This window comes from Pteropus alecto, unplaced genomic scaffold (assembly GCF_000325575.1).
Source record: "Pteropus alecto unplaced genomic scaffold, ASM32557v1 scaffold12, whole genome shotgun sequence".
NCBI classification, from domain to species: domain Eukaryota; kingdom Metazoa; phylum Chordata; class Mammalia; order Chiroptera; family Pteropodidae; genus Pteropus; species Pteropus alecto.
Window position 1 is genome coordinate 11001451 of NW_006432669.1, and position 11868 is coordinate 11013318.

General features: G+C 36.0%; 1 protein-coding gene across 1 annotated transcript in view; it reads right to left on the reverse strand.

Annotated features, from left to right (window-relative positions):
• Positions 1–11618, reverse strand: part of LOC102887403 — a 30550-nt gene extending 18932 nt beyond the window's left edge. The window contains exons 1-9 of the mRNA XM_025043765.1: positions 11593–11618; positions 10705–10971; positions 8238–8303; positions 5174–5289; positions 4361–4534; positions 3720–3954; positions 3155–3298; positions 638–747; positions 79–174 (exon numbers count right to left, since the gene is read on the reverse strand). Of these exons, the coding sequence (XP_024899533.1) occupies positions 79–174; positions 638–747; positions 3155–3298; positions 3720–3954; positions 4361–4534; positions 5174–5289; positions 8238–8303; positions 10705–10971; positions 11593–11599 (1215 nt within the window). The 5' untranslated portion in view covers positions 11600–11618. The remainder of the gene's footprint in view (positions 1–78; positions 175–637; positions 748–3154; positions 3299–3719; positions 3955–4360; positions 4535–5173; positions 5290–8237; positions 8304–10704; positions 10972–11592) is intronic.
• Between the last annotated feature and the right edge of the window lie 250 nt (positions 11619–11868).

Genomic DNA, 11868 nt, shown 5'->3' on the forward strand with positions numbered 1-11868 from the left:
CTCTTTCCCCAACCTCACTCCCTTCCACCACACACACACACTTCTGTCCGTAGACACTGATACAACTTACTTATTTTAATATCCTGGAAAGAGGTAGAAATATCTTGTCAAAGTCACTCTTTCAGTGGTGGGCATCTGTGCCCTACCATCTGGTAGCTCAAATGAAAATCGAACCTGAAGGGAAAAGGAAGTCCGTATTTTTTTTTTTCCTGAGTGGAAGAATTTTCACTTAAGCTGGAAAAATTACAAAACGTATAGCAAAATAAATCATAAACACAAAAAGTTGGTGTATTCATAAGAATAGCAGCATGTATAATCAAAGCACGGCATGACCAGACTTTTAAAATCTGCTGCTGGATCTAATAGCTATAGACACAGGCAAATCCACTTGTTTGTCTACTCAGGGCTAGAGAGAAGTTAAAATAAATTATTATTTTCTAGGGATTGTTTGTTTTTTAGATCATAGCAGGTTGGATCTGTCTTTCAGTTTTGCCGACTCACCAAAGAACCTCCAAAGTTAGTTTGGAAAGAAGGGCATTTCTGTAAGATTAGCATGACCAGAGTTGCTCCCTAGGTTTCCAACTGAAATAGTCAAATATCCAGGGAAGGAGCATGTGAGAAACATCTAGACCCCTACCTTTTGGAAAATTTCCTCCAGATTACAGGACCAGGCATGTTCTTGGAGATGTTTGATGAGTTTCATGATAAAAAGAGAGCCCTGTGTGGGATGTCTCCAAGAAACATTATCTGTGAATAGAACACATTCCAAATCTCATGCAAAACTTTTGCCTGTCCAGAGATTGAGTGCAAGGATTTCCACTTCAGCTGAGGGAGTCTGCTGAGTTCATGCTGTTTTGTATACACTGCATGCCATTATTTAGTGAATATATTCAACATTCAGTGAGTATATTTTTACTGATACTTGACAATTGTTAATGTCATAAGAAAGATACCATATATGGTACAGATGTTAAGATACGTAGTCTCTGAGTTCAAGGAGCTGCAAACCTAGTAGAGAGGGAGGGAAAGGCAGAATGGGGTAGAGGGAAGTGATTGGGCCTTGGGGAAGGAATACCTGAGTGTGAATTCTAAGAGTGTTATATACCACCCTGATTTAAGTTAATTATACACTCTGAAATGCAATGGTCTCGGCTACAAAGGGTAGGGTAATAATTTCTGCCACAAAAAAGGATATCTGAAGATTAAATCCAATGTATTATAAGTGTCTAGGAGAATATAAGCTATGTAATATCCAGTCTATTCAGTGTAGTAATATTAATAGCTTTTTAATATCTACTTTATAAATAATTTAATTAAAATCAAATAATATTGATCATAAGATATTTAGACAAAGAAAATATTAATGAAATATGAAAATGGTAATAATATAAAGAAAGTACAAACCTAGAAAAGGTTTAAAAGAAAAAGATTATATTATATTCCACTGGAGGACAAAACAGTCTTATGAAAGAGAAATATTGAAGAATGGTATTAATTATATAAAATAGTAGAGACATAGAAATCATAAAGCCATTTTAAAATTATGCAAAGAAATAAATAAGAGAAGAGTGGTATAAATAGCTAAGTATATAACTATGGACACACACTTTAACCAAACATTTTAGCCAATAATAATGGTAATAAAATATATAACAATATTATATTGAAATTCTATTTAAAACCATAGCTGTTTAATGAGGCTCATTCCAGTAAAGAAGGGATTGAGAGAGAGAGTGGAGGAAGATATCTCTTCAAATTCTTTGCAAAATTAGGGAGCGAATGGCCATGTTTCTTCAGGACAGCACTATAAAGTGGTTGGGATCAACACCAGAGAACATGGAGCTAGACTTGCTAGTGGAAGGTAACTAGCTGAGGATAACTGAATTGGAGTTTTTAAGTCATCTGGAAAGGAGGGGCGAGAAAAATAAAAGAAAAGGAGAAATAAATCAGTAAGATGAATGTTGAGAAGCCAGGAGTCTATAAAAGACTATGTAGCCAGAGGTAAATCTTTTGTGGAAGCCAGAATCAAAGGATTTTAAAGAATAGTTTTGTCTCATACTAACATCTGCTAAATATGCTCAAGCTGTAATTGTGTGAGGTTTTATTTTGTTTGTTTTGTTATTTTTTGTTTTGTTATGTTTTGGTTTTGCCTAGTGTCATTATTTTTGATGAAAAAAAAATCACTCATTTCTACATTAAGACTTGACCAACACAATGCAGAACCAGGCTCTCTCCTGAGAGATGGTACCTCATTACAGAAAATAGTCTAATCTGTAAATTAAACTATTTGAGCAGAGGCAAGGCCTTAAGGCCCTAGCAAATCAAAAGAATGTGAATGCCCAAGAAATTTCAAAAGATAGTGGATAAAATAATTCAAATGACTTTTATTTAAACCTTGAGACAGAAAGTAACTCAAGATAAAACCCTTGATTAAAGTTATAAGTAGAAAAATCTTTAATAATAGCAGCTATTTTATGTGTGCTTTACTCTTTGTCATGTTCAATATTTCTCATATATTATCTCATTTAATCCTAAGAATAATGATATTTGTATTTACATATGTTAGTAAGGAATTCAAAGAAAGCCCAGAGGGGCTAAATAAGTGGAACTAGTTTACAAAGTACTAAATGGCGAAGTCAGAATATAATCAGCAGTGTTCTTAATCCATAGCCTAGATTTAGAAATCATTAATTCCTGTCTTTTCATCCATCTCATACTTTTAGTTGAAACCAATTTAACTTAGAGACTTGATATTCCTTGTCTGCTCTTCTGCCTCTCTCTACTCCTTCTATAAACACTACTTTTCAGTAAACACATGATGTCTAGGCAAATGGAACTGCCGAATGATCCCAACATTGCAGACCTTTACCACGTGGAGTCAGATTCTAATTTACTTCAGTGTAGATACTCTTCTATTTATCCCTCATGGTTCCAAGAAAATATTTTGCACTGTGGGAGTTTACTAATTACTAATTTAGCAAAAATATATGCACATTTGCTCTCTGTAGATAAGGGAAATTGAAGGTATAACTGAGAGGAATGCTTGAGTTGTTCTTCAGAAGTCTCATGGAAAGATCAGCAGATATCTATTCTCTAGTGGGTGGGGGTGAATTTCTGCATTGGTGATGCCCACAAAGGTGTACTATACAGGTACCTGGTGTTGAAGAGCAGAAAGCAATAAAATCCTTCTCTATATGGGCTTTCTTAATGGCATCATACTCGAAATCTTCTGGAGGCAGTGAAGAACTGTTCTCAGAAGCTTTTGCTGAATCTTTTAACCACACCACCCCTTGATTCTCTGAAAAGGCAAGATTTGATTTCTTGTTACTAGCCAAGAGAACTACTTTCTCCCCTAAACCTCGGCTAAACCATATTTACTGATTTATTTGTCGCTATCTATCATTCATTCACATGCATATACACACATACATCTCAGGAACTATATTTTTAATAACTCACCTTTACAAACCCTTAAACAAATTCTAACAACATCAAAACATCAAAGTCTTAAGGCTAAAAATGGTATCTCTTTAGTTAAAAATGAAACAAATATTTACCATCCATTCGCACAACCCTCAGAAACTACAATCTTGTTTGGTGAAAGTAAGTGTTCTTTGACATTAAGGAGCAGACACACAAAAAGTGAAAAATACTGGATGTATATAAATGATGAGGTCAATACTCTTATATCATGTGTTCTAGCAGGCATCAGCACTCACCACCACGGCAGGCCTGGATAATGATCACCTTGGGTTTGTCTTTCAAATTTGGACAGCTCCGAGTATTCAAATTTTGAAAGATGGTGTTGATTTCCAATACATCTGAGACTTCTTCAGAGTAGTTTTTCCCACAAATGCCATCTCGAATACCATGAGACATGAACACGAGAAAAGTACTGTCAGAGGTCTTGTGTTCCTTGCGGGCAGCAAATGCCTTCAGCTCTATAGTCATATCCTGGAAGAGACCACACCACTGATATTGGACTGCGAAATTCATTATTATGGCACCTTGAGATTTCAATAAAGACACTAAGGAATCCCTGGGTAATATGAATATAATTGAGATAGAAATGAAAATTTAAGTTTCAATTTAAAGAAAAGCAGTATAGGGTTATAGGATGCCATTCAGGGATTTCTAGTAGAGAGAAATGGGTATTACTGAGTTAATAGAACATTTATCCCCCCCAAAAGTTCCACCAGATTTCTGCAAAAAGACTACATTTGAAGGGGTTATTGTAGCATTATGCACCATCTATGTAAATTTTAAACTATCAAGAGACTAAGTTTCTGGTGTTATAGTCAAACATTCTTTAGAAATGTGGAGGACATGACCATTGTCTCTACATTATGAAAAGCCTTACCGAAGCAGTGAGATTTTCTTTTACATCCACAGTGTAGCCCAGATCTTCTAGTATCGTCTTCATATCTCTGATATCAACATCGGCTCCAGTTCTCCTGGGAAGATTGTTAAACTCTGTGTTGCAGATAATGAGGGCAAGACGTGTGCGAATTGATTTTTCCATTATTGGGTAAATCTGTAGAAAATGCAGATTGGATAAACAGTCTTGTTCTTTTTAATTAAATATTCATCTTGAGGGTTTAAGACCATTTCTCCTCCCTTAGTTCTATCCAGAAACCAAATCTCATGAATCATAGATAAAAACAGGGAGAGCAAATGAATCTTACTAGAGGAGTTAGAATGAGTTTGTAAAAGCCCAGATGATAGCTGAGAACTTGATTTAATTATTTTTGAGAGATAGGATTGTGAGAGGTGAACAGGTTTTGAAGCCAGAATGACAGAATCTTAAAACCGACTCCAAGTTACTGATTTTGGCAAAATATTTAACAATTCATGCTGTTTCCTGATTTCTAAAATGGGTTATTTTAGGGCTCAAGTGGTTATATGCAACAAGTTTACAACAGTATCTGATTCATATTAAGCATTCAATGAATGCCATTGTTGTTATTACTGTAATTATTTACTCAAAGAATTATACCAAACTTGAACCTTTATTCATAAGCTGGAATTCTAAGAAATAGGAATATTTTAAGGGAAGCAGCAGGATGATTTTCTAAAACCTCTCAAAGAAATTGGCTCTAAAAATGTGCCACTGCTCTTTAGAATGGTCTCCAGTGTATCTTTCACCCAGGTCCTTGCGTTCAGAGCATAGCACCTCTGCTGACTTTTCTTTCCAAATCCTTTGAGCTGTTTCTAGGGGGCAGAGCTTGAGGCTCCCTCTTGGTCCTGGGAATGTGAGCTTAGTCAGGTTGTCTTGCTTTGCATGAAGAGCTGCAATAGACAAGAAACATTATGAATGATGATATTCCTGAGTGTCCCACTTGACGTTACTCACAACATCATCTGTTTATAAAGCCATGGAGGAAGAAATGAATCCTTAGGAGAAAAACTCTGGGCTAGTTGTCAACACTGTTGAGTGAGTCACTGCTGCTGGAACACATCCCAAACCAGAGGAGATTTCCAGTGGTGTGATACAAGGTTCTACCTTTATCTCCTAGGATCAGCATTTTTACAAATATTTAAGATTTAAAAAAGAATTTTTCAGGGCCATGCATGATGGAACTCTCATAAAACAATTAGTATATTAGATAAAATAGTTGGTATAAATTTGATGATTTAAATCTGAGGATAAAATTTAATGGAAGTAAGTCTTAATTACTCTTATTTCAATGTTTATATACATATATGCTTATTTATTTATTTACTTAATAGGCATGATAAGCATATAAAAAGGAAGGAAGGAAGGAAGGAAGGAAGGAGGGAAGGAAGGAGATGTAGGATCTCTCTACTGTGCAAACATGTGGCAAAGAGGATGAGGATTATTGAATATATTAACTAAAATGAACATGAAATAAAATGATAAATGCTAAAATCAAGATGCACACTGAATGGATTCATAACACTAAACATTGCTCAAATACACGAGGAAGAGTTTTCATAGTGGTTTATGTGAGTAAAACCTTTAGAGTTTGTTTCATAAAAAGTTCAACACCATTCAACAGGGTGATACACTTGCTAGAAAAATAACATAATCTTTGTTTCAAAATAGAAATGTTTTCTCAATATTTGGAAGATCTTTCAGAAACTAAACTATTCAAACTAGAAAGTTATATTCAGTTTTGAAGAAGAATTTGAAGAAATTACTATAATATTCAATTAGGTAAACCAAGGCAGCATGAAGTATGCTTAGTGTGGGTAAAGTAAGAGATATTTAGAATTAATATATTGGAGAAAACTATAGTAATTATTATTAGGTGGAAAAATGTTCTATTTCTTCATACATGAGTCCGGAGAATAATAAAATAAATTAAAGAGAAAGATTTGGATTATATTAGAGATAATTTTTCTTAGTAAAGGAATAGGGAATTGGTTGTATAGTGAATGTTTCATCTCATGAAATATGTAAGAAAACATGCATGGGATAACCACCCTTAATAGATTCACTGCAGTAATTTCTGAACATGGTAAAGTTTTTGCTTCTAAATTTCTTTTAAATGTAAGGTCTTTTATTTTAAGAGAAAAAAGTCATTTTCGGGTGAAATAATTCCAGAATTGTGGGTGAAATACTGTTCTAAGACAAATAAAACACTGATTATTTAGTTAGCAAGAGACTAGATTCATACAAAAATAAGGTTTACTAATAAGGAATGTTGACCTTATACATATTGACCTTGTCAAGACTCAATAAAGCTGAGATTATTTTTTCAGAGTAGAGGACTGAAATAGTTTTAAGATCTTCCTTTTTATCTGGGTCCTAGGATTTTCCTGTGCTACCTCCAATACTATGTGGAATGAAAATTTTAAATTTTTATGGCAGAGAGTGGCTAGCTATTCAACAAGACACCGCCTTTTCCTGGGCACACAGCTAGTCTGTGGTGACAGCCGCTCTAGCAGTCGAGATGGCCATGTAACTGAGTTCTAGACAATGGAATGTAAGCAGAATTATGGTGTGGCACATCCAAGCCAAGCCTGGCAAAATCTCTCACAAAGGATCCCCCATATTTCTTGCAATATCATTAACTGGATGGTTATGACCACAGTTACTTTGGCAGTGTATATTGCAGATATCAAAGCCATAGAATGGAAGAGGCATAGGTATCTGAGTTAGCAGTTGGAAGAGAGCTGTCTGCTATGGAGAATGCTCATTTATGAATGAAACATAAGTTTCTATCATATCTAAGCTATTAAAAATACTTGATTTTTTCGCCCCATTCCATATAATTTTAACTGATATGAGTGTGTGTACTGTCACACCCATGCCTAAATTTTAGGGTAGCCTTAATTTGATGGTGAAGATTCTTAAATACCTAGTCATTCATAATTTGTGTGTTCATACATTCTCAATAAAATCAGGAAGCTTGTTTGTCTTGTTTATTACTCTCTAAATGGTTTGTAGAACAAGATCTATAACACAGTTGGCATGAGCTAAATATTTTTCTAATGGCCTGGTATATAATAGAAATCTTGATGAAATTAGTAAAATAATATTTAACAAATATTTATTGCATGTATACTATAAGTCAACTATTGTTAAATGAGTTCATGCCTTTGATTAAGTCAGACATGTCCTATTTCGTCATAAAGCTTAAAATCTACTGGGGGAAAATGATGAATTTATTTTTAAAAAATACAAGAAAAATATAGTGAGAGTTATATCTGGAGAATCATAGGACATTGCAGAAATAGGGGCTTTGAAATATAGTAATAGAAATGGAAGAGAAGAGACAGATCTGGATTTGAGAGAGGAATCAATAAAACTTGCCGCTGCTTAAATGTCAGAAGTGACGGAGAAGAAAGAGTTAATTTCAGGTTTCTGCTTTGAATAACTGGGCAATGGTGGCACCATTAACCAAGATAGGGAAAACTGGAGAGAAGCAAGGTGGGGGAAAGAATGGATGGCAAGTTTAGCTAGGACACATATGGATCAAGGAGTCTGTGGAGAAGTAAGTGCGTGTATTCAGAAAGTACTAGAATAGTGAAGTGTCTCATTCAAGTTGGTAGTCAGGATTTGAGACACAGGTTCAGAATTTGTTAGTGTAAACATGGTAGTGAAGCTGCAGGAGTGGCTTCTGCTAAAGCAAAATAGATTGAGAAAAGGGAAGGGCATGGGATCAATCCATGAGAATGACCCATAGCTTCCTCCCCCCAGGATTATCCCATGAATCTATAGTTAATGTCAAAGAACAAGGGGTTCAACAATATTTTTGCTTTTAACATACCATTACCCAAGAAGGGAAGAATCACTGCTGAGGAGTCTTGTGTATTATAATTTCCAGATTGTGGACCTGAGGAAAGATAAAGAACATTAAAATAGTCACTTATCACCTCTTGCCCCAATCTTGCCCCAATGTGTTGGACATTCCCTATTGAAAATAACTTCAGTAGGCCTTGATCCTGGTCAAAATGTGATTTTCCTGGAACCATACTCATCACTGGGAAACAAAAACCTCTGCACATGAATTACTGGACTTTAACATTTGAGGCAGAAAAAAAGCGTATCTGGACATGACTTCCTTGATTTCTACTATCTATGATAAAAATGGAATTGAGACACCATCAGCTATAGAATCAAGAATTCTTTTAATATGCATGTTTCAAGGTAGTTCCTGAAGTGACTACTACTGCATAAAAGATGTGTTCAGAGTGAAGTTGTTTAACTCAGAGCTGACCTTAACTTCAGAGAAAACTAAGAAGAAACAGCATCTAAGCTTGGATTTATCACAGCAGAAAATAATGATGAGGTGATTGGTCTACCCTCAATCAGTGTTAAATATATTTTCTAAGGGCCATAGAATAGGAAAGTGGTGGATCTAGATATGAACACAAATCTGTCTTGACTATTAATCCTGGGCTCTTACTCACTAAGCTACTCTGCCAGCCCACAAAAGGCCCTGTACAATTATGCATGTAACAGAAGCCCTGACCACAGTCTCTGTAGTCTGCACTTGTGCTACCCATTTGGCACACTCTGAAGGAAAAAAAAAAAAAAGCCTCAGTTATACTGTTTAATTGCATAAAATTTCTTAAATTTATTAATATATCCTCTGAGATCACTATTCATTATGATTATTGATTTCAAGGACAAAAAATGAATTTAAATTTAAGATTTTATAAGGATCTCAACATAGTAATACCCACCTGAGAAGCTTATTCTGGAGACTTTAAAAATTGGCATGAGCTAACAAAAGTAAAATACTTTGAGTCTTCATTCTATAGTACCTATTAAAGACAAGATTTCCATAGACAAAATATGTCCATTTCCTTGCTTTGAATGAGGGAAAGCCATAGGCTGTCCCACAAAATTTCAAGCCCAAGGCAACATGCTGCAGCTTATCCTCTCCTTCCTATCTAGACTGCTGGACTAAATTAACCATTGATAAATTCAAGATCATTTTCTGGAAGAGGCCTTGTTACAGCAGTAGTGCACGTGCCAAGAACTTACTTTTAGAAAAAACTTTCCCATTAGAGTCATTCAAATATTATATCTAATTTTCATAATCTGTGGCTTCGAAAAAAATTGGCAAGTTGATGAGGGGAAGACAAAGTCATGACAACCCTGACTGAGCAGGCATCATCTGAGAAGTAAAGAGGTAGACTCCAGGTGTTAGAGTTCTCATAGTAGGTTATACAAGTATCTCTAAGGTTCACGGACTATGGAGTGAAAGGAATGAGACAAGAAAAAAGAAATGTTGGCTATTATACAATTATTCTGGATCCTTATTGTTATTTATTGATTGTCTTTAATTTTTTTTTTTTGTGGGAGGAGGTGTTAAATGAAAAAGAGGTATTGTAAGAAAAATAGTAAATGAGCATGTGTTTTGTCACTCAAACAGGCATAGGCTTCTTCCAATCCCTAGGAACAAAGTCTTCCTGCTTTCAAAGAACAACTCCTTTTTAATGGTTTTAGGAAGCCTAAAAGAGACCAGTGAGTGGGAGTCTACCAGAGCCCCGATCTTTGCTGTGTGGAGGAACTAAAAGACCATAGAAGGGGCAGGTCAGACACCCAAATCCTGGATCAAGCCCTCAGGAGGACAGGAATAGCGAGTTTGGGGACTTATGAATGGTCCACAGCCTAGTTTCATGCTAGTGAACAAGGCTGCACAAAAGAAAATGCAAGGGGGCAATTAGAAAAATCTGCTTTTAAAAGCTTTGCTTTTCGGTAAACATTGAATTTATTCTCTGAATGCTTCACCATCACTGAAATACATTCTATTCCTTCTGGAGAACAAAATTTTGGAGAGGAGTTATAAGAAGTATCTGGTTACAGATCTTAAGTTTTCATGTCAGATAACTACATAAATTCCTAGAGAGCCCTAGACTTTAACTAACTAACTAACTAACTAGCTAACTAACTAACTAACTAAATAAATAAATAATGTGCCTTGGCAGGAGGACTGGAGAATACAGTATGAAACTTTTCAGAAAGTTCTCATGAATTTCAACAAATGAGCTATCATGTACTTGGGATGGGAAATGAATTTTAATCAAAAGAAGGCTCCTGAGACCAAAAAAACAGGAACGAAGAGGAAAAGATACAGAAGACATGCAATAATGGCACTACCACACAAATGAGGCCCTGAAGCTGTGAGGAAGTTGTCTGCAAACTAACGTGGCCAACGAAGAAATCAGATATGGGCCCAAAGACACAGGGCATACGTGAACTTTAGTCTGAGTCATTGGCCTTACCTGAGGAGAGCTCCAGCACCTCTGCAAGGTGGCAGTCATCTTCACAAATATAACCGATACATATTTGGCTCGCCTGGGGCCCTTTCCGAATGACAGAGTCAATCAAAGCTCGAGCCTTATCCATAACTGTAGCATTTTCATGTCTCACTTTCTCCATCTCCTCCTGGTTCAGCACTCTTTTCTCTAATAGTTCATCCAATAAGCCATTTATTGTGCCTGTGTTCACTGAACGGATAAACAGCTTCCTCTTCTGCTTCAGCACCATGTCTGTTTGAAGCACAAGGATTCCTCAAGCCTTGAAAACAATCTCATTTTCCTCTCATGTCAGCAACAGGGAATAGCCTCCTTTAGATTTAATCCATAAAATGTCCCTCTACTTACAGTTCAGTCATCCTGAGGATGTCCACATCTCTTATGCTTCTCTCAATATTACCCTCGTATGCTCACTGAGTGGCCTGAAGTCTGAGATTTACTATCTGTAAATGAGTTCCTGAAAACCAGGAATCATCCTGACATTGACCCATATGCTTATTCAACTCTGCATAATAAAATAATGAAACAGTGATAGCCTATTTCCCTTGGGGACAACAGCTGCTAATACTCATCTTGTGCTAATTCTGAACCCTCTGTCAGACAATGACATTTAAGAATTCAGTTACAATTGCAAAATGACTGCAGAACACCAGTAAAGCTCCCTGTGAAAGTCTTCTGGGCCCCTTCCCTCCTTCCTTTTGCCCTCCCACCTCCTCTTCTTCCCACTCCTTCAGTTCTGTTCACCTAAACATTCACAGAACCTAATTACGGCTTCTGAAAAAGGCAGCCCCTTCCAAAATTTCTTCCCCAAGATATGTTCTTTTGGACAAACAAACACAAACAATCAAAACTCACCAGCCATGGCTTTTCTCTCTTAGCCTTGATATGTGATATGAAACTGAAAGCGTGTTCTACCTTCCTGTTAGCAGGGTGTGTACATATATTGAGAAATACCTACTGCTCATGAATTTGCATGCCTTTATTTTTTTCTCAAAGAAATAATCAGATTGCTTAACTTTGGAGTACATAAAGGAGTTGTTAATTTCCTTCAGCAACACTTGGATCAGGTCAAGGTAGAAAGGAGTAGGCCTTAGAGAATAAGAAAGGAATAAGAAAGTATATTCACAATTA